The 22,245-nt window shown below is 40.8% G+C and overlaps 1 protein-coding gene across 2 annotated transcripts in view; it reads left to right on the top strand.

Annotated features, from left to right (window-relative positions):
- Nucleotides 1–22,245, top strand: part of RAB11FIP1 (RAB11 family interacting protein 1) — a 40,965-nt gene that overhangs the window by 8,240 nt on the left and 10,480 nt on the right. The window contains exons 2-5 of one of the 2 annotated variants that reach the window (XM_036750264.1): nt 14,732–15,171; nt 16,602–17,430; nt 18,887–20,863; nt 21,667–21,775. In XM_036750264.1, the coding sequence (XP_036606159.1) occupies nt 14,732–15,171; nt 16,602–17,430; nt 18,887–20,863; nt 21,667–21,775 (3,355 nt within the window). The remainder of the gene's footprint in view (nt 1–14,731; nt 15,172–16,601; nt 17,431–18,886; nt 20,864–21,666; nt 21,776–22,245) is intronic. The other variant, XM_036750265.1, reaches the window with a different exon arrangement.

Below are 22,245 nucleotides of genomic sequence, written 5' to 3' on the forward strand. Positions count from 1 at the left end.
ATGGTAGTAGATATTGAGGCCTAGTCATCAGTTTATGAATTCAGCACTTCCTCCCCTACCTCCCATCCTGCTCCTCCTACCTCACCTTTCACTCTGGGAAACTGGAGTTGGCTCTGGGGTGCTTAAAAAAAAAAAGTTAGGTAGTTATCTTTCCCAAGTTAGTTCTGCCTGGAGGCACAAAATTAGTTGACCCTGAATCTGATTAAAAATGTTAACAATCAGTACATGCCTAACAGACTTTGTTTATATGTAATTACCTTTTATAGAATGTCAGCAAATTAGAGTTAATATAATTGTTTTAAAATTAGATTCTTTTTTCTCTGCCTACCTTTTTTCTCTCTAGATCTCCCCTGATAACTCTGAACCTTACTGCAATACTTACTCTTCTCACTCTTCCAAAGAACCTCCCCTTTTTGTGTGCTAAGGGTAGAGTTCTGTGTAGGTATGTGACAAACAGCCCTAACCTAGAGATGACAGCAGAGTGAGGTGATTAAGAAGGCCAAGTGTGCCTCAGAGCAGTTGTTTTGGTGAAAATGAAAGAAATTTCTTGATGTTTTTAATGTACTTGCTTACTTGTTTATAATGAATTGATTCATTGTTAAGGAATCCAATCTCCATTGGGAGAGTTGCTACTGCTTCCTCCCCCGCCCCCTTTTTTCTCACTTTACAAAGGGTTAAAGAATGACATAATGAAAGCCTGGTATTGAAAGTGAACCAGGTTCCAGCTTTCTTTTCCCAAAATAGCCACAGGAGTAATAAAGGGAGCTCCCTGTCACAAAAGAAAACTTTGTCACAGTTACACCTTTGAGTCTGTTGTTGGAATGAATCAGTAGGTGGATACCATCGAAACCATTAAAAAAAAGTGTTTAGTGTATTGGTATAAGTCATTTCTTTGTTTTGTAATAGTATACCGGTGTTTCTGCACTAGTCAGATTCCTGTTGCAGCTCATGAAAATGCTTGTTTTAAGTGACAGCAATGAACACTGCATTAATAATATATAAACACGTATACTTACGTGGTAATAAAAATAAAATTTTGGAGGCAAGCAGCAATTCATTTGATGGGCTTTTTGGCCAAATTACAGAAAACTGTTTTACTGCCTTAAAGACTTGAATGTCCTTGTTTACAGTTTTCATTTTAATTCACTTTGCTTTAGTTTTATGCCCAAATGATTTGCAAAGATTGGTAAAATTATAATGAACTTTAATGGAAAGAGAGTTTTATAAAGTGTGGTCTTTCTTTGTAATTATTAAACTTCCACAAGGATCTTTGTAGATAGGTCAAAAACAACGTGTCTGCTAAGATTGTCGTTAGCCCATACTTAGTTGGGATCATAAGATCATCCAGATTCAGAGCTGGAAAGAGCATCTAGTTCAGCCACCTCATTTTAGAAGTGGAGACACACATTGGTGTTCTGATTTTAGTCTTCCTGTCTCCTGGGATGTAATACCTTACCCCCTAATAATCCTTACTTTTTCCACCTCCGGAGGCCAATCCGATTCCAGCTCAACCCTGGCAGTTAGGAAGTCCTTGCAGTGGTTCTATTCTGGGACCTAGCCATGATCGCCAAAATTCATATGAATTTCTAGAGCTGAATGTGCATCCCTTGCTGAACAGAGTCTTAAAACATTAGGATGGCCTTTCCTTCCCAGACTTCTGGACACCTAGACTTTCACATTGAGGCTTGAAGGAACAATCTAGGTCCCTAAGAGAAATTACAGACAGGGAAAGATTGAGGAGGGGCATCTACTAGATGTGTTTGGATCAGAGTAAATGACCAGCCAGCACATCAAAGGTATTCTACTCATTCAACCTGGGGTTTATTTTGTGTGTATATTGGGGGGTGGGGTGTTCTTCCTTTATTGAAGGCGGAGAGGTGATAGGTTCCCTGATTGGATTTTTACAAGGACACTTTGTTTTATTACAGCTGTTTCCAGAGGATTTATAGCAAAAACTCACTAGTTAGCTGTCAACTTTCTGGGTCTTTGTATGGTTTTTGCTATCTATGCTTTTGCTTAACATCAAAGGACCAAGTGAAGCCCAGCCTCTTTAGCTACTAATGAGAGTAAAGAATTCCTTTCCTGCAGAGGGGGAGCCTGTTGGTAATCTCTTTGGGAGCAGTCTGGGGATTTAGTCTCCCCGGAGTCCCAGTAGGACACACTAAGGAATGAGCCTGTTTTGGCAAATAAAAGAACTTTGGTAATTAAATATGCAGTTGTCTTTTCCTGAGGTGGTGGTTTGAAAGGGAAAGCTGAGAAGGAAGTTATATGAAATTCCAGGAAAATATTTCTTGAGGTGCAACACACTTTGTTTTTTGAATAATTCTTTTAAAAGGCATATGCCTTTTAAAACATGCCATGTTTCCTTAGGAGAACAATGAAAATCTTCCTGTAAGATTGTCTAAGGAGACCTCTCCTTGTTATCATGAAGTTTGGGAGAACCTGAATGATAGAAGTCAGTATTATTCTTGTTCCCAATATTACCAAAGGATTTAATCGTAGAGTACTAAATTGAGCAGGGTTTTATATTAATTTTCGATTAAATTTGTCGTGCAGGTCACCAATTTGAATCTTTCCCACTTCGTATTCAGTACTACATTTCCCCCTTGGATCTGGACCTATAATTTAAGAGGTATGGGGAACATGAAGATTTGAACACCCTCCACTGATACAGTTCATTGGCAACATAGTCCTAGAGAATTCCCTGAAACACTGAAAAGGTTAAATAATCCTTCCTCAGGTTCACATAGCCGCTACGGTAACAGGCAGGGCTTGAATCTAGGTCTTCCAAACTCACAGGCTGACCGTCTATCTACTGTGGAATTCTGCCTCTCTCTGAGTGCTAACATTTTGGGATTTTTAAGAACAGCACCTTTACTAGTCGTCCCTTGTTTTACAGTTTGGGAGATGAAGTCCCAGAGAGGTTAAATAATGTGGTAGAGGCCATATAGGTGGTAAGTGGTAGAGCCAGGTCTTCTGTTTTTTTGTGTGTGTGTGTGTAACAATTTAATTTTAGGGTAAGTCATTGACATTGTGTGTGCCCTCATTCATCGGACTTTCTTACTACATATTCCAAATAAAATGAGGTTTAATGCCTCAGGTATGGGCCATCATTGGTGTCTGTGGCACAGAGAGGGAATTTTTCCTTTGGATGAGTGCATTCCCTGTTTCTCTACCCCACTTGCTATTTGATTTAGACAGAGGGTAGACATTTTATTTTCTCCATTTTAAAATTTCCCAACATTGCTGCCTGTTCCACTGGACCCCAAATTCTCCTTAAGACTGCCTTGATTGAGTAAATATCCTTTCAGCAGCACTCAATGCACTTAAAATTGGTGTGCAAGATCTGACAGTCCAGTGCTAGCTAGCATCAGTAATCTCTGGGGTTGGGATTGAGTTTCTGCATGCACATCAAGTAAATGTTGGCAGGAGTGGTGTGGTTATCCGTTGCTCCCACCTAAGACCTAAGTAGTTGAGTCGTCCTTTCCAGAATCTCCCTCATGAAATGGGGGTCAGCACCTCTATTCTACCTATTTCCATGGATTGTTGTAAGGGTCAAATGTATGTAAAAGCTCTTTGAAAATAAGTACTGTACAAATTTAAGGGGGTGTTACTATGTGGTATGCCTTCTTTTAATGATATTCAGGAAAATTCTAAGTTTGGAGAGTTTCATTAGTTTTAACATGGGAGGGGGCTTAATTTTACACTCAGTTATGATTTATAGGCTTGACTTCTCTGTTAAATTATGAGGCTTGGAAAGAGCTGTAATCCAAGTATTTTTAGAAGCCTCCAGTCTCAAACCTCTCTCCCTATTTAAACAAACAGTAACACCTGACACTCAGTATTTGTAGAGAATCATGAGCAAACACTGCGAGACATTGGTAGTTTTCTTTCTTTTTTTCAGAGGTACTTTCATGGCAATATGTATTCTACATTTCAGAAAAGATAATCTTTTGTTCCCTGTCAATCATCTGGAAGCAATAGAATAGAGCAGAATGCCCTTGAGTGGTCTTCAGTTGTCCCGTTTCATACTGAGGCCCCTCTGCTCCAAGAGACAAGATATTACCAAGCAGGCCTGCGTTTAGCTCATATGTTCTTGAAATCCAAGGCTCTCAACAAGGCTAGAGATGATGGCCTTCCTCTAGATTGGTGAAGGAAGATATCCTGAAACTCTCTTAGAGCAGATAATACTCCATCTTGCTGTCCTGGCTTCTCTTCCACACACTCCCCCCAGGAATGTGGAAAGTGAAACCTGCTACATGCCAAGTAACCATTCACCTTTAAAATAGCGTTTTTCAGGGCAGCAATAGTTTGGTTCAATATTTAGGAGTTTCACAAGCAGAAGCGCATGTTGACTTCCTTACTGAATAGTTTAGACCCTTCTCCAGTGATTACTCATTACCTCCTTGAGCAGCCCAGCCCAGCCCAGCCCAGCGCTTGCTCTGTCTTCTGTGGGCTGATTTTCTCTACATCGGCTGCTAGACCTTTAATAGGCTCTTTGTAAAGCTTCAGCTGGGCTGCCTTGAATCTTTTTGCAGTCTCCTTTCCCCCTCCCTCAGAGCTATACTGCTGTCTCCTTCTTTCCCAAGCACCTGCAAAGCCTCAGATACTTTTAAAATTAACTTTTGTTTTACTTTCCTTTTTTAAAATTAACAAGCATTTATATTGTCTCTCCTCATTAAAAGAAAAAAGAGGAAAATTCTTGTATTGAAGGTTTGATTACTTCTTAATTCCCTGGAAGGCTCCTTGATCAATTTCTTATGGTACCAATTAGTTTGCATCTTTTAAAATCTAAAATCTGTAAGGAATTGTATTGTCTTCAGAATCAAATGACAGTGGCAAATTAAAACAAATAAATATTGTGCTTGAATCCTCTTCTGCATGGTCACCATGTGCTCAGCACAGTGCCTGGCATATAGAAGCTGCTTGATAAATGCTTACTGACTGATTGACATCCATTGCTTTCTTTTAAATTAAAATTCAGATTTTTTTTCAGTCAGCTAAATCCTACTTTTTTTCCTCCTATTGAGAAACCCTGTTACAAACATGTAAGCAAAACAAATTTCTGCTTTAGGAATGTCCAAAATGATTCATTCACTGCCTTTTTTGTTGGTGCCATGTATTTATGTGGCATGGTTTAGTAGAGACTAGATACGGAGTTAGTTTTAGGAAATGATTACTCCTTCCTAAACATCCTTAATGAGTTTTGTGAAAACACAACTTTAAAATAAATTACCTCAGAAGACACTACTGGTCCATAAGGACAATTTCTTTGGAGTGAGGGGAGGGGAGGTGCGTAGGGGTGTATAGAGGGTTGGGGTACAGATGGGGTCTGAACTTGTGATTTATGCCCTGTAGGGAATTCCCAGTGAAGAAACTTCCTCTGTCCAATGCCTGTAATTGTTTTGCAATTTGTAGTTTAAAGCAGTTCTTAGACTTTTTTGTTGTTATGGTAATCATTTAAAGCATAGAGAGACCCCTTCTCAGAAGGTTTTTATGCATATAAAATACATAAGATTACAAAGGAAATCAATTATATTGAAATGTAGTTATCTAATAATTTTTTTAAAAATGTTCACAGAACCCCAAATTAAGAGCCCTTGTTTTAAAATGTTACCTGGGACACTGGGATTACTTGCCCCAGTCAGAGGTGGGACTAGAGTCTAGACCCTTGTAGAATCTGAAGGCTGCTCTTTATCCACTCGATGATGTTGCTTCCCAGAGGCAGTGATAGACATGAGAAATGTATTTCTTAGCAGCCAAAATTAGATCATATAAAACATTAAGATAGAAGGTGAAGGGACATACAGATGAAGTAAGATGCTCCTGGCTTAGTTTTCAAATACTTACTAGTGCCCTTTCTCTCAAGCTAGCTTGTATACCTTTTACTTACTTGCATTTATTCTCTTTATATTTATACTGTATGTATTTATGTATCCTTATCACTCCCATTAGAATGTAAGCTCCTTGAGGATAGGGATTGTGTCATTCATTCTGTTTGTATTATTTATCCTGTTTGTTAGTATAGTGCCTGGCATATAGTATTCATGCTAGTTGATGATTGATTGACTGGGCTAGGAACTCTTAGGTGGGGTATCATCCTTGGGCCTGCCTAGCAGCCATGTTTTGATTGGTTGAATTTACCACTTTTTACCAATTAAAGGACAGATAGGTACTTTGGGAACAAGTGAAGGGTATAGCCACAGGATGAGGTTACAGTTCATTTCAGCAGGTACCTTTGAATTGCCTACTGTAGGCAGTGCACTAGGTTAAATTCTTTTGGGAATAGAAAGACAGGAAAAACAGCCCTGCTCTCAAGGACTTGTATTCTACTAGGAGAACGAAATAGGTAAACAGATAAGTAAGTATAAGATAATTTGAGGAAGGAGAAAGAACTACCAAGTAGAATGTTCAGGGAAGACTTCAAAGGGGCATATGAATGAGGCTTCGAAGGTTAGGGATTCAGAGAGGCGGATGGGGGCAGGGAGTGAATTCTAGGTATGAGGAACTGAAAGAATCAACGGAGTTATGATTAGGTTGTATTGAAACATTTATCATGAGATGACATTGGATGTTATGTGGGATATGCTTGTATTGACATTTTAAATTTCCTTTCAAGGGAGCTGTAGTAAATCTGCTAAGACACTTGGACATTTCATTGTCTAGCTCTTGGTTTTCTGTGTTGTGCCTTTGTCATAACCAAATAGAGAGAACTGGATTTGGTAGCTATAGCCTGGTCCTGCCAGTAGGGTGGTTTTTTAGGGATTAGTGTCAGAAATGTATACTTTATTTAATAATGACTTTACAAGTAGTTGACAGGCTTTAGGGGTAACTTATACCCACAAGGAGTTCATGGGCAAGTAGGGTCCAAATCAGTTGGCCAAACATATAAGGCACCTACTGTGTACAAAGTGCTGTCTCAATTTGGGTTGGTGGTCTGGGTGCAGGCTAGCTGGTACATGTGATACAACCATAAGTGGTGTCATGGGCTCAACACCAAAAAAGTGTACTCTGTCTGCCGAGAAATTTTATTACCAACTCTGAGTCAGGGAAGACTTTTAATGGATCAGGGGGCATTTGAGTTGGACTTTAAAGGATCCAGAGACATTCACTTGATTAAGAGGAGGAAGCACATTCTAAGGATAGGAATGTAATGGGCTAAGGCTTTGAGGTGGGATCATGGTAGGTATATTTTGGGGGCAGAGTACAATCGAGTTTGGTTGGAATAAAGTGTGCATGAGATAAGACTAGAAAGGTAAAGGTGCTGCCATGTTGTAGAGGGCATTGAATGTCAGGCAGAAGAGTTTGAACTTGACTCAGTAGACAATGGGGAAGATTTTTGAGCAGAGGGGTTGCATCTTCAGATTCTTTGTGTTAGGAAGATTAATCTGGTGCCATGAAGAGAGAGTGCATGGAGTTAGAAAACATATTAGGAAACTCTTGCAAAAGTCCAAGTGGGTGGTAATGAAGGCCTGTACTGGGGTGGTGGCAGTGTGATAGCACGCAGGGTACAGATGAATGAACGTGAGAGAGACTGGGGTTGGTTAGAGCAGTCTTCGTTCCAGGTCACAGGTAATGATGGCCAGTAACAAAACTTGTTGAGCTACATACCTTTTTGTAGGTTTTTAATCACGCTTTTTATTGGTTACAAAAACTTCCACTTTGTGTTTCTTCTTAGAGTCTGTCAAAAAGCATTTTACTAAGTTAAGCACCTACTAAGCACTTCACTAAATGCTGGAGATAATAGTGAAAGACAGAATGACCCCACATTCCGTGGAGGAGAAGAGGGGACAATATGTAAATAACTAGGAACATATAAGATAAAACCAGAGTAGGTGGGAGGTAATCTTTTTATCCCTTAAGGTTAAAGCAGTGATAACAGTATTTCATAAATTTGCCCAGATGGGATGAATCTTTTTCAGAGCCTGCCTCCATCCATCTATCTGTCTATCTATCTATCCTGAACTTAACAAACACTCCCCCAAAGGAACATTTCCATATGCAAAGTAGGAGAGAAAAATAAGATTATATGTGGAAGTGATGAATTCCTATTATGTACAGCTCGCTTTAAAAAAAAAATAGTAAATTTAACGTGTTACTTTCAAAGCTATCCTGCTTGTCTCTGTTTCTTCCTGAATGCATTTTTTAAATGCTTAAATGACTTTTTTTGGGGCACTATCACTACCTCCCCTCTCCTTTCCAACCCACCCTTCCCCCCAACTAAAAAATTTTACATATACATACATACATACATACATACATACATACATATATATATATATAGATAGATATAGATAAAACCAGTAAGTAGAATCAAGACAAATCCACAGACTGTGTGTAAAAAATGTGCGTCTTATTCTGCACCTACGTCCATCACTGCAATGTTAGGAAGTATGGGTAGCATGTTTCATTTTTGGTCCTTTGGAGTCTTGGCTAATCATTGCATCGATCAATATTTTTAAATTTTCAGTGTTTTTCTTTACAATGCTGTCATTAAATAAATTTTTTGCCTGTTTCTGCTCATTTCAATCTGCATCAGCTCCTGTAGGTCTTTCCAGGTGTTTTAACAATCCAGCTAGCAGCTTCTGTGGGGGCATAAGATGCACCCAGGAGGCTGCCGGCACACCGGGAAAGCACAGGTTCTTTTTATCTGCTTAAACAAGGAAACCACGGTGAAGGGGTTGACCAGCTTACTTTAATCCAGCATTCAGTTAGTTCAGGGGAGCATACAGGCAATAGTCATTTAGTTTGGGGGAAAAACAAAACCAGCACCCCGAACTTTAGAACTAAATACAAACAGATTACAAATATCAACAGACAGACCCAATACAATTCATAGTTACCAACATCTGGGCTCAGCCTGAGGGCAAGGGCTGGCCCAGAGTCACTCTCACCACTGCTCCCCCGCCAACTGGAAAAGAAAAGAGCACTCTTCAAGCTGTCGTCTCCCCTCTTATAGAGTTTTTGACATCATCAAGCGCAGCCTGAATGACCAGGGCTGCTTGGTTCTTGAGTTGGCCCCTCCCCCTAGTGTAGACTAGGTTAACACCCAATAGGGTGTGACTCTGGAGTCAACACCTCCCCTCAGCCAGCCCCATGATTCATCACACAGGAAGTTCTCTGTTCCCAGGCATGGTCTCTGGGCTTCCTGCCCCCGAAGAGGAGCACCAGGCCCAGCACCCAATGAGATAAACTGAGCCACCCAAAGAAAACAAAGGCCATTCTGGTCACACCAGGTTGCATTCAGAGCCCTTTCAAATGTACACTTCGAACTAAATGTCTAGTCACTTTTTTTTTCTGGAAAAATTAAATTCTTAACAGCCTGATTTCTTTAGTTCTTCCCACTTAGCACCTCAGGTCATAAGCTTCTGTGACCCAGAAGTAGATTACTATGGAGGTGATTGGTGCTGCAAACAGGGGTGTTAGATTTCAAATGGAGGAAGCAAGCTGTACATAAACAACATAATTGAAAGCAAAATGGAGATGTGAATATCCCTTATGAAGGAACAAGGAAAATCCCTAAAGTTTCTGAACAAAACCAGTGGGCTGCTTTTTCCTTCATTTCAGGGAGTCTCTCACCTGTTGAATGGTACCTGATTTAGTGGGTCCTACAGCTCCTCTGATGGATTGGGTCAGTCTTTGGGGGTTGTGGGGGGAGGGGAGGGAGGGAATGAGCAATGTAAAGTATCTATGTATTCTAGCAGTTAGTCTAGAACACAAGGTGTTTCTTTCGTTTTACACAATTATTTTACCTTCATTGTCAGAAAATGGAAGTAATTATTGTAGATGTCACTTTGATTGTAGTGTTTGAAACCTAGAGACTGCCTGCTTTGTTTTCCCAGATCTCCTTTGGAAAGGTTTAAAGAGAAAAAATGTTTCATCTGCCTAAATGAATTTGAGGTGTCCTGTCCAGCCCTTTACAGGAATGATTCCTGCTGTCTACAGACCAGGGCTCTGAGAATTTTGTATTTCCCAGTAGCTGAAACAACACCGCCCTTGCCTGTCTGTGTTTTGACATTTGGCTGGACTGCACAGAGGAAGGATATCTGGTATCTGTTTTGGGAAATTTTGAGGAGCTGCATGTCCTAAAGGAAAATGACAGTCTTTATGTTGCAAACAAAAAGTGTGAGGTTTCAATGATAACCCAGAGGGATTGAAGTCTTCCTGGATTGCTAGGATGTGTCTCCAGGCATGGTTAGTAGACCACTGGGCAGAAGGGGTAGAGACTTCATTTACTCAGTTACCAGCTACTTCTTATAGATTTAGAGTTGGAAAGGATTTAGAGGCCCGAGGAATCCCACCCTCTCATTTTACAGATGAGGACACTGGGGCCGAGAGCCACACATTTAGTCCTTCCTAAGGCAGGATGGGAGCTCTGGTCTGCTTGGCCCCAAACTCAGGGCTCTGTCTGCTCTGCCACCTTTCTGCCTCTTCCTTTTGTACATGTTTGTATTCATTCTTCTTCAGCAGGACAGTTTTGAAAGGGGAGAAGAGGAGTTAAGAGACCCTTTTTTTGTGTTTTTTTAAAGTTGGTGTTTTAGACTAATTAATTGAAAAAATTAATTTTTAGCCTCATTTTTCTCCCACTTTCCAGGCCTTCAAAGATTCTTTCATTAGTCTTAAGGAATCTTCTGTATGTATTTACAGACCTTTTTTTCCCCAAGTATAACTTAAAATATAAGTTGGACTCAATTCTAGACAAAACAATTATGTTCTGATAAGCTCAAAAAAAAAAAAAAACAAACTTGATTTTTACTCTAAACAGAGGTTTTATGATGAGAACCATCTAGTGAATATTTTTTAAAAAATACTTGAGATTGAAAGGAATCATTCAATTCATTTAAAATCATGGCAAAGATTGTTCTAATTTCTGGGATTGTTGGCGTAAGACATTTGGACTACTGTGGTTGTTGATTTTTTCCTCCTGCCTTTTAATCTTTGTGGACCTGAGACTTAACACGCATAACATCTTTGCTTAGATTGTAAGGAGCAAGTTAATTTCCTTGTGAAGCTGAAGGTTTTTCTAAGATGCCTGATTTTTATCGAGGAAAGAAGAAAGAAGAAGACCTGTGGAAAGAAGTTGGCATGGAGCCCAGGCCTTGTCCTTTGGACCAGGGAAATGGACCCAACCCTGTTTTCTGAGATAATGAAAGCTTTCTGAATTTACCTGAAAGGATGTCGGAGCACTAGCACACACCCACACTCTGTTACCACCGGTAGTTTAGTGTATGCAGAGGCTTTATTATTCATGGAAGAGGGAAGGGAGAAGTAGTTTAGGGAAATGTAAAAAAACAAAACAAAACAAAAACCAACTAACCACTTGAGATTGAATAGAATTATTTGTGCAGTTCAAGTCATATCAAAGATTGTTCAGAGGTTGTTCTAATTTGAGACATTTAGCAAGCATTGCTGCTTGCTGACCTTTACAAAATTATATCTGTGACTAGTGTTTAGTCTTCCCGATGGATGGTGTATTAGCTATTTTTCCAGGCTCATGTTTTATTCAGTCAGAGGGTGTATGCCTAATAAAGGTTAGTGATGAGGATAATATCAGTACTAAAAAATTGTGCTCCCTCTTCCTGTTCTTCTTTCCTGTTTTGAAAAACAGTATACATAGCCTGTTTAAAGGACAGGGCTTTTGCAGGATTAACTTCCCTACTTGGTTAAGGGTATCAGCTTTTCACATCCTCAAACTGACTACCTTCTTAGGTGCTCTTGGCGATTTTAGATCTGGTCCTTAGCTGTAACAGGAGTCTGTGAAAATAGGTTAACAAAAACAATTGATGAGTTTCTCTTCACACTTAGAGAACAGTGAAGTTTCCGAAACAAACCTCATCTTGGCACTAAGAAATCATACCAGGGATCTGACCCATCTGACATTAAGTAATTTTCCCCTGGCGAAGATTCCCAAGTAGGTTGTAAGATGTAAACCAACTTTACTAGCTATGTTACCTTTGGAAGGAAGGCCTGTCCCCCGTAGCTGATGAGTGGCATTCTTGGAATGCCTGAAGCAACTCTGCCTCACTCTCAAACCTTTTAAAAGGCCCTCGGTGTGAGAGAGATGACTTGGGATTGCTGCTATGGTACTTCAAAAACAGGCTTAGCAGATATGTATTTGGAATGTATGAGGATGGGTAAGAGACTCCTTTGGAAGAAGGCAGCACTCTTCCTCCTGTCTCAGACTGCCTGGGTTTCTCCAGTGGGAGCTAGGGTGCTAAGGGAGAAGTTGTGTTGTCAGGCCTGTTCAGTCATTGGAATGTCTTCTTCATTCACAAGTAGCTTCCCTTTTCAGGGAAGCTTGCAGTTGCTATTTAAAAACAAAATCCAAACCACTAATCCTTCATCATTACCAAAGCTACCATTAGGCACATGATGCTTCGGAGAGAAGAGTTTAAATAGTTCAGCTCCTAACTGGAAGAGATGCAAACTCCCTGGCAGGTGTTGAAGGAATGTGTGAAGAAGATAGGAGCTACAAGGCCTGAATCTGGTATAAAGTGTGTCGTCATGATAATGATGATATTTCAGTAGCTTTAAGTATGCATTTGGTACAGTGGATAGAAGAGCCCCTTTGGAGTCCAGGAGAACTGGACTCACATCCTACCTCTGACCCAAACTGGCTATGTGATGAGAGCTCCTAACCTGCAGAGGAGAAACATCTGAAGATTACCTACACATGGATGCCATCAGTGGACACTGGGTCTATGCATGGTGCTCTCCACTGATGAATTTAGACATTTGGATGGAAATTTTTTTTTTTACCAAGGCTCTTTTAAATACATCATCTCATTGTACTCACCATCTGTGAGGCAGGAAGAACAGACATTTCTATCCCCATTTTATAGGTGAGGAAACTGAGCCTCTGAGAGATTGACTTGCTCAAAGTCATACTGGCAGACCAGTACTTGAACTCCAGATATTTTGACTCTAGTCCAGGGCGCTTTTCGCTAAATTGCACTGCTTCCTGGAGACAACAGCATAATGAAAATGAAGGCTGTGGTGTAAAACCACAGGTTTCCTAAGTGTCCACGTGGGTAGCCCACCCCATTTTAAGGAGAACCACAGAAAGATTTCATTTAACTGAACTTAATTATAGACTTATAGAACTTAGCTCCATAAAAGACCTTAGAGTTCATTCAATCTAGGGCTTTCCACTGAGACTGAGAGAAGCTAATTGACTTTGCCCAAGGCAGTATTAATTAGAACCCTTGTCTCCTAACATCCAGACTAGGATTCCCTCTGCCTCTTTTAGACTTTACCTTAAAAAAAATCTGGGTCCACATTTTTTATCCATCATGCAGTGCTTAAATCTGACTTCCCCTTAACCTGAAAAATTTGACAGACTAATAGCTTTTAGCCTTGAGTAGAGCATTAGCATTAAAAAAACAACAGTTTAGACATAAGGAATCAGACCGTTCTATCTCTAAGGTCCCTTTCAGTTCTAAAATCCTACAATTTATAATCTGAAGATCATCTAACCCAGCTCCTACCTTTTTCAATTATGAATACAGAAATCCAGAGGGCCCAAGTGACCTGTCCAACATTTTACACAGAGGAGTTTGGGGGCAGAGCCCTGATTAATCCTGCTTTATTGACTCTTAGGTCAGGGGTCCTACCACTCCACCATGACTGTTAACCTCAAAGAAATTTTATTTTGTGCTCTTATTTCCCCCATTTTGGGTACCAGGTTGCCAGAAATGACTGAAAAATATTCTGGGAGACAGTTTAGGGAAGCATCATGGCTTTATTTCCTTCAGGGTCACTGACTACCTCATTAATGCTTAAATAAATAAATTTTTGTGAGGGGAGATAATGCCACTGTCTGTATTATCAGTCTGACATGACCTTAGTTTATCCAATAGTGGTTATGGGAATGCGCTGAGCTAGTCTTACATTGGTGGAGTCTTTCAAAAATAGAAGGTCCCCAGTTGAGGTAGAACCTTAAGGAGAAGTTCTTCCATGCCGAGTCTGCTGTGTAGTCAAGGAAGTGTGATTATTTGTCTTTTAGTGCTGTTTGACAGATAAAATATCACCAGTATATCTTCAAGCGGTTTTGCATAACATACCAGGTGAAATACTTTTAAAATTAGATAACATTTGAAATGTGGTCATACTCTTCAGATTTACTGAGCCACCAACATTAGGCTAGTAATGAAATGTAACAAATACCTTCTGTTGCTGTTCTTTTTCTAAATCACTTGGCTTTTTTTTTTTAAAGCCCTGTTTGAAAACATTCCAAAGCTTCCCAGCAGGGACTGTTCTTTCCTTTAACCTCTTCATTTTCTTCTGTGATTTGCATGTAGGTTGTGGCATATCATTTATCAAACAGCTTTTGTTTGACCTCTATGCTCTTCCCTTACCCTAGCTTCATCATAGAACATGAGAATAGACTGGCTAGACTGGTTACTTTTTTTGTTGATTTTTAAGAACAAATATTATTGAGTGCCAACAGTGTAGTTGGTGATATGTTAAACACAGGATTAAATATGTTCTTTGCCCAGTGGACTTCTCCAAATAGAATCCTGCACTCCAGATAATTGGGAGCTAGGGGTAGGGATAGGATCCCAGTATGTTTGTAAAAGAGATGGTGATAGCAAGAAGGAGAAGGATGGATGTAGTTCACTTTTGGGAACTATAAAGTGCTTTGCAAACCGTCGAGAGTTTATATAGATGTGAGTTATGGTTCTTCTAGGCTCCTTGGCTCCAAGGGTAACCTCTTATTCCTTTATTGCAGGTGGTATACTCTGAAATCAAAACCAGGGAAGAGGGAGAAAGAGCGAGGGGAGATTGAAGTGGAAATCCAGTTTATGAGGAATAATATGACTGCCAGCATGTTCGACCTGTCAATGAAGGATAAGTCCCGGAATCCATTTGGGAAACTGAGAGACAAAATAAAAGGAAAGCGGCATGAAGAGCCTTCTGACACTGCCTCGGCCATCGTCCCTAGCACGGTGCACACAATAGACAGTGATGATGACTCTCCTACAAAAGACAAGAAGAAGAAATCAAAGATCAAAACCTTATTTTCTAGGTCTGGTTTGCAGAAAACACCCCTTTCCCAGTCCATGTCTGTCCTTCCTACAGCTAAGCCTGAGAAATTGACACTCCACCCAGGAGACTTCCAGTCCCAATGGGAAGATGATATGGAGGACGAATCCTCTTCACCCTCCAACAGTGAGTCTGATTTCCCTTCTCACAGTGCTTCTTCCCTGTCCATCTCCCTACAAAGGGAGTTTACACTGGAGCTAGTTTAGAATGGAACTACCCCTATTCTCTAGAGAGGGGACAGGTGAGTCTTCTAAGCAAAGAAGAATCTTCCTTTCACATTGCATTTCTCTAGGGATAGTGTTGCTGAGGAAGCCTTCTGTGTTTATTTCTAGGTTTCCTTAGTGAAATGTCTGGCTCAGTAGTTGGCAGTGTAGTAGCCTGAGTTCTTAGCGCCTTCAGCCTGATAGAAGATGGTGATTTTTGTGTCTTTGGGAATGCCCAACATGCATACAGCTCTCAGGCTTTACAAGTTGCTATCACCAGGGGACACTGGTTCCCAGGTGACTAATCCTTTAATGAAACTCCTTGCTCTTTCACCTTGGCCCATCCTTTTTAGCCTGGTAGGACCCAGCAGAACTTTTACTATACTGATATAAACTCTTCATGAAACCAGAGTCATCTCTGCAAAATGAGGACTCATAGGAGGAGGACTTTTACCAGGAGATCAAGTAGATGGTTCCAGGAAATTGTGCCAGTTACACAGAGGGGTTTTTTTTTCTGTCATTCAGTCAGTAAACATTTGTTATGTGCCTACTATGTACAAAGCATTGATCTAAGCCTTCACTGAGGATACAAAGAAAGGCAAAAGACAGGATAAATTGGAGATAATCAACAGAGGAATAGTACTAGAATTAAGGTGGATTAAGATCCATACACACACATACTAAAGGTGTTAATAACCACCTGGAACACAAACAATTGAATTTTTTAAAAGTATACCCAAAGGACAGAGAGTACTGGCCTCAAACTCAGAAAGGAGGGCCACTAAACCTTAAACAAGGATCCCTGAAGGTCACACATTGATTTAAAAAACCACACATTAACATTATTTATGTTCTCTTGTCTTTTTATTTATTGTGCTAAATATTTCCTAACTACTCTGATTTGGGGTTACAATGTAACTTATATACTTTAGGATAGACGCTCAACCTTTTCTTTGTCATAGACCTCTTCCAAGAATAATGGTTTTAAATGTGGAAAAAATCTATAGGATTACAAAGGAAAACAATTATATTGAGTACAATGTTCAAAACACGTATGTATGTGTGTGTGTGTGTATATCATACACACACACACACACACACACACACACACACACACACACACACGTTCATGGGACCCTAGGTTAAGAACCTCATCTTTAGAAGGATAAGAAGTTCAGTTCACTCTACTTGCATTCATGTTTTTGAATCCTAGACTTAGATGATTGGTCCTATCCTACTGGAGAGCCCATCTGCTATTGCCCATTGTTGTAACACGAGCAAAATCCACTTTCTTTACTTGGTTAAGATTTGTGTACTTGTAACCTCAGGGCTTGTTTGTTCTTCTTCCCATAGGCATGTCTCACAGGAGAACAGCAAGTGCAGATATCAAACAGCTAAGTCAGATAAACTTGACCCTTCCTAAGAAAGAAGGATTGTCCTTTTTTGGTGGCCTTCGGTCTAAGAATGACCAGCTCTCCCGATCTAATGTGTGTATCAATGGGAATCACATTTACGTAGAGCAGCCGGAACCCAAACATGAGGCTGTGACAAAGGACAGCACCCCATCTTCCTCTCCATCTCCTCAAGGCTTTAGGAAGAAGCATTTATTTTCATCTACAGAAAATCTGTCTTCCAGACCTTCTAAGGAATTGGGGGAGTCAGGGAGGATGTCTCCAGACTGGCAACTCTCTGGGTCTCTCCCAAAAGATTCTTTGAAGTCTCTGACTTTGCCATCCTACAGACCAATTGTTACTGGAGATGTGAATGTGGCCCCTGTGAATACAGACACTGAGAAGGAAAGTAAGGAGAACAAGAAGCAGGAGAACAGGAAGTCCTCTCTGTTGTCTTTGGTCACAGGAAAAAAGGATGCTCTGAAGAACAGTGAAGCCGAAAGCAGCACTCCTAGTGTCTTGGTGAAGGAGAAAGAAATCACTCCTAGGGAAGCCACGGCAAAGGAAAAAGAGGCAGGACTTGTTGAAATTCCAGTGAAAGACCTTGACGAGAAGCCTGAAGAAGACTTGTCAGCCTCTGTCTCCAGACAGAGCAAATCCCCAAGTCTCACTGAGGAGATGCCCGGGATGCAATCTGGTGCAGAGCCTGAGCCCGAGCTCAAGCCGGAGCCTAAGCCCAGGCCACCAGCTCTTTCTGCAAGGGGGCCCCAAACCAAAGCTGTCAAACCCAGGTGAGTCTTGGCTCTGTTCATTCATTCATTCATTGCCTTTATACCTTGCTGTGAAGGGGCCTCTAGTTGTACCAGATTCTTGGTCCCCATTCTTATGATTGTGGTTGTACAAAATCTTATAACTGGCCCATCAATAAAACACTGTTGACTGTGGCTTTTAACTGGGTCTGCTGGTAAATTTGTGCAGCCTACAAATTTAAATAAATGAGTGCCAGCCCCAGTCACCAGGCCAGGAGTTGTGTTGTGCCAAGTAAGTCTTGGTTAGCAAAGTTAAAACCATCCAAGTGAAGTTTAAACTGTGATTTCTGAAATACTAAAAAATTTCCTATGTTGAAAAATACTCAGAAATCTGGCGGAGGTGGCAATCAGAAGAAAGAGACATGAATAAAAAGATCATTAAGAATGGGGCTGCCTCAACAGAGCTCTTTCAATTGCTTCTCTCCCCTAGAGGAACCCCACTAACTCTTTCTTTGTCTTCTATCCCCAGGGTTTTTTTTAACCATTAATTTTATGGGCACTGGGAAGGTACAAGGCTAACTTGTATTTTCAGTCATTGGTGCCTAGTCAAAGTTTGGCAGCTGTAGGAAAATAATTGGTATTTGGGCTGACTTACCGTATGTGGAAGATAGGAGACTGTGGGATCAATCATAACTTTAATAAGCTAACTTGTGCTGCTGCTGTTGTATGCATAGACCTGTGCTAATTGTGGTCTCTCGAAAACTGAGTGTGTTTCTTGAAGACTAACACTGTTTCCTCCTTGCACTTGGATATAAGAAGGACAAGACTCAGGAACTCTAGTTTGCTCTGGAGTGTGCCTTAGGCTACTTCCTTTTGTGTTCTCTTGGTGTTTTGTTGCAAGAAGACTAACTAAACTTGGGACGTTTCTGCTTCTTGGCATGACTCACATTCACAGCAACAGTATTTCTGTATTTTGGGCTATGCATTATTTTTTTTGGGGAGACTCTGCTCACTTTACACACACACACACACACACACACACACACAAACACACACAGAAAGCATACTTCTTTTCAGAATCTGTCTCCTGCCCTGTCATCTACTAGCTTTAATGCTTTGAGAATTTTAAATGTCTTTTTACTGCTTTAATGATCAAGTGACGTGACTCTGAATTTATCTTCTTAGTGAAACTCTAAGTTGTTTTTTACTTTCTGTCCTACGTCATAGCTGACAAGCCCAAGTGTGGCAGACATGCTTGATAACAAAGTATTCCTTTTGCGTTTCAAGCATTGGCGTCAATTCTCCTAGGATGTTTAGATTCTTTTGACTTCTAATATAATCATGTTACCAGAAGTATAAAAAATTCCTCTTTGGAACATCGTGTGTGTGTGTGTGTGTGTGTGTGTGTGTGTGTGTGTGTGTGAGAGAGAGAGAGAGAGAGAGAGAGAGAGATCGCATCTGCAACTGACCTGCAGATTTTATTTTGTCCTTTTCACAGACTGGGAGTGTCTCCAGAGGCTCAAACCAAAGCCAAGCTTCCTTCTTCTCTTTGTGCTTCTTCTCTTCTCCTTTCTGCCACCACTTCTGGTTCTAGCCTTGATTCCCTACCTTCTAAAGTGGAGCAGGAGACAGAGACAGAATCCTCAAAAAGCCTTTCTGTCCTTTCCTCTTTCTCACCCCCCACCATAGGTCCTGTTTCTACCTCTACTCCAATTGAAAACTGGCCTTTTTCTCAAGAGAGCCAGGCCAGTTCTGAAGGACCTTCTTTCCTTCTTGCAGTGAAATCTCAAAAAGAGGGTTCAATTCGAGTTTCAAATGCTTCTTTTGGTTCCCCGAAATCACTTGATAAGCATTCTCCATCACGTGAAGGACATGTCTCTATAGAAGAGACTGGGGAGGTAGATGTAGGAAAGAGTAAGGGGAACAGGGAATCCTCAGGTCCCTCCCTGGAGATACTGGAAAATTCAGATGACAAGCATGTCACAAAAGAACAGAGAGAAAAGGTCCCAACATTTCCCCAGGTTAGCGCACCAGAATATCTCCTTCCCTCTAAAGACCCCCAACTAAATAGTACTCTCCTTCAAGATAGAAGTGGGAGTGGAAGATGCTGGATGAAAGGAAGTAAAGAACTTACATCTTTGTGTGGGTCGTCTTTGGAAGACCAAATCAGTGATGATGGAGTGGTTTCTGCTAATGAAGGAACTGAGTTGCCTCGTAAAATGGAAGATTTGGCCACACCATTTGACTCTATGGTTGGAAAAAGCAACTTAACTGGCCTGCATGATAGAGTGGGCTGCAAGAAGATCAAGAAGCATGTGTCTTTTTCTGAGGAGCTTTTTCCAGAAGAGGAGGTAGAAAAGGAGAAAAACAAGTCTCTAGACCTGAAGTCTAAAGGTGTAGTGAATGATACATTATCTGACAGAGAACCAGAGGAAATTAGGAAGAAAAAGATGACAACTGAACTGAACAGTCTTTCTTCCCCACTAAAGTCAGGAGCCAGGGCTGTTTCTGGACTCAGTCATGATGAGCCAGCTTCCATAACTGAAATCTTTCTCTCCTCTGCTCCACTTGTTGGTAGTGTGTTGATGCCTGAATCTCATGGGAAGCGTTCTTCAGAAGATCTAGTGAAGGAATCCAGTTCAGAAAAGGCCACTCCATCATTCAGGATTGAGCGATATGAAAATTATAGTGAGAATTATCAGAGCAAAGCCAGCGATCACGAAGGTCTGCTGTCCGACCCCTTGAGAAGTCTTGACTTGGTTTCAGATCTCATATCTCCAGTTATGGGGGATCTGAACCTGACACTTCCTTCTATTCCAGAAGTAACATCAGATGATGAGAGAGTAGAGCAGTTGGAAGATGTCAGAATGACTCCAACCACAAAGAATCATCTGGAAAAGGAAACACCATTTTTCAGCTCATCAGCCAGCTCTTCTGAGGAGGAAAACCTGAGCCTATCAGTGGGACAGAGCCCTGATGCAGGGGTATCCACATTGTTTCAAGAGGAAGAAAATGCCCTCCAAGTGGAAAAACCTGAAGATTTTAACTTCTCCATGTTGTCTTCCAAGCAGACCACAGCCCTGGGTGTTTGCAAACTGCACCATGGGGAAAGCTTAGGTTTAGATAAAGACATCCCAATCCCTGAGAGTTTGAAGAAGCAGGAATGGAGGGTGGAGGATAACCATACTGAGGAAAGTAGGGGTCAAAGGCCATCTTCCCAGGGCTCTCCTGTTTCAGGTCACTCCCTTTCTGAAAACTTTAATGCAATACACTCTTTCCCTGGCTCTTTACACTCTGACACTTATCACACAAATAGAGCAGAATCTCCCCAAAAAACATCAGCAGAGAGCTCGGCTACTAAAGTTGAAAATTCTGACAAGAGGAAGCAGCTTCTCCGGGCGTGGGTTTCGCCCTCAGAGCCACATCCATTCCCAGCTCATCCAACTGGTGGAACTACTGTGTCTGCCAAGCACAGGTGAGAGACTGGGAAGATGTCTACATTACGTGTGGGATACTTGATTTTTTCCAATGTCACACCAAAGACTGAAAGGCCTCCAAACACTAGCCTTTTACAAGACCAGCCCATCTTTTGGAGATACCTAGAGTTTTACCTAATAAATGGCAGACACAAGAGCCAGTAACAAATTTGTTTGTTTGTTTATTTTGGGCTTAGTTGTAATAGTTGTAGGGACCAATTTGTAAAGCTAGGATCTGACCTCTAAAAGAAGGGTCTGCAAGCGTATGCTATGAGCAGGTTCTGAACTATCCCCAGGAACTGCTTCAGATATTTACAGGAATCCTGTTTTTAAATAAACATTTTACATTTCCTTTTTTCTTATTTTTCTGGCCCTCCAGTGTTTGGATTTTCTTTTTAAGTACTGGCCAAATGAGACACTGGTATGGCTGTCATTGTCCTTGCTCAAGATGCAGAGGGTTTGCATGGGGTACAGATGATTCCATAGCCTTTAACTGTTTGTAGAAATGGCTCTGTTGAGAGAGGAGAGAGTCTGTCTTTAACTGACTCCTAGTGTGCATTATTAGAGGAGTGGTCATTGTATTTGGCTTGGGTAGCACTTGACTGTGCTTCTAAATGATTAGTTGTGACTTGTTTTGCTTCTTCAGGAACTCTTAAGATTGGACCATTTGGGGACTGGACTGGAGAAAAGGGATCATTGTTTTATGACTTCTCTTAGTGACCTTACTGGGTGATGTTTCCCTTGTCTGAATAGTCTAAATAAATAAACCCACTTTCCTACCCCTTTCCTTGTTCTCTTTCAGAACTCATCCTGTGAAACCAATGAATACAACAGCAACAAAGACCCCTCCCACCAGTCTGGGCACTGCTACCATCATCAGTGAGAACTTGCTTAATGAGGCCACTGTAAAGGTATGTTTCCCCTGAGTTCCATAGTAGCATGTTAGCTGCTCATCTCTTAGGGGTTTCTCGTTTTTAGTATAAATGTCCTTCTGTAACTCAGCCTACTTGAAGCTTGTCCTGTTTTCTGGCTTTCTAAATCTCTCTTCCCAGTGGAATGATAAGCATTTTGAGGGCAGGGATCTTTTATTTTTGTTTTTGTTGCTCCCCTGCCTTGCAGAATGCTTGTGTTCAATGTGTTCATAGTTTTTATAAATAGATATGTTATGTCCTTTACTCCTCCAATGTTACGACATTGGTGTAAAGTTCTTCTTGCACTTCAGTAATTTAGGAAAACAAAACCAAAACAATTTCCTTGATGTTTGGAAACAATCAGTTGCACATCTGTATTTGATCGTTTCTTCTTTAGGTTTTAGGTCCTGTCTTCTTCTGCAGAAAAGTATCTTGTCTTGCAATAGAAAACAAGCATACCCATTGATTTA

The sequence above is a fragment of the Trichosurus vulpecula genome, chromosome 3, assembly GCF_011100635.1.
Source record: "Trichosurus vulpecula isolate mTriVul1 chromosome 3, mTriVul1.pri, whole genome shotgun sequence".
In the NCBI taxonomy this organism is placed as follows: Eukaryota; Metazoa; Chordata; class Mammalia; order Diprotodontia; family Phalangeridae; genus Trichosurus; species Trichosurus vulpecula.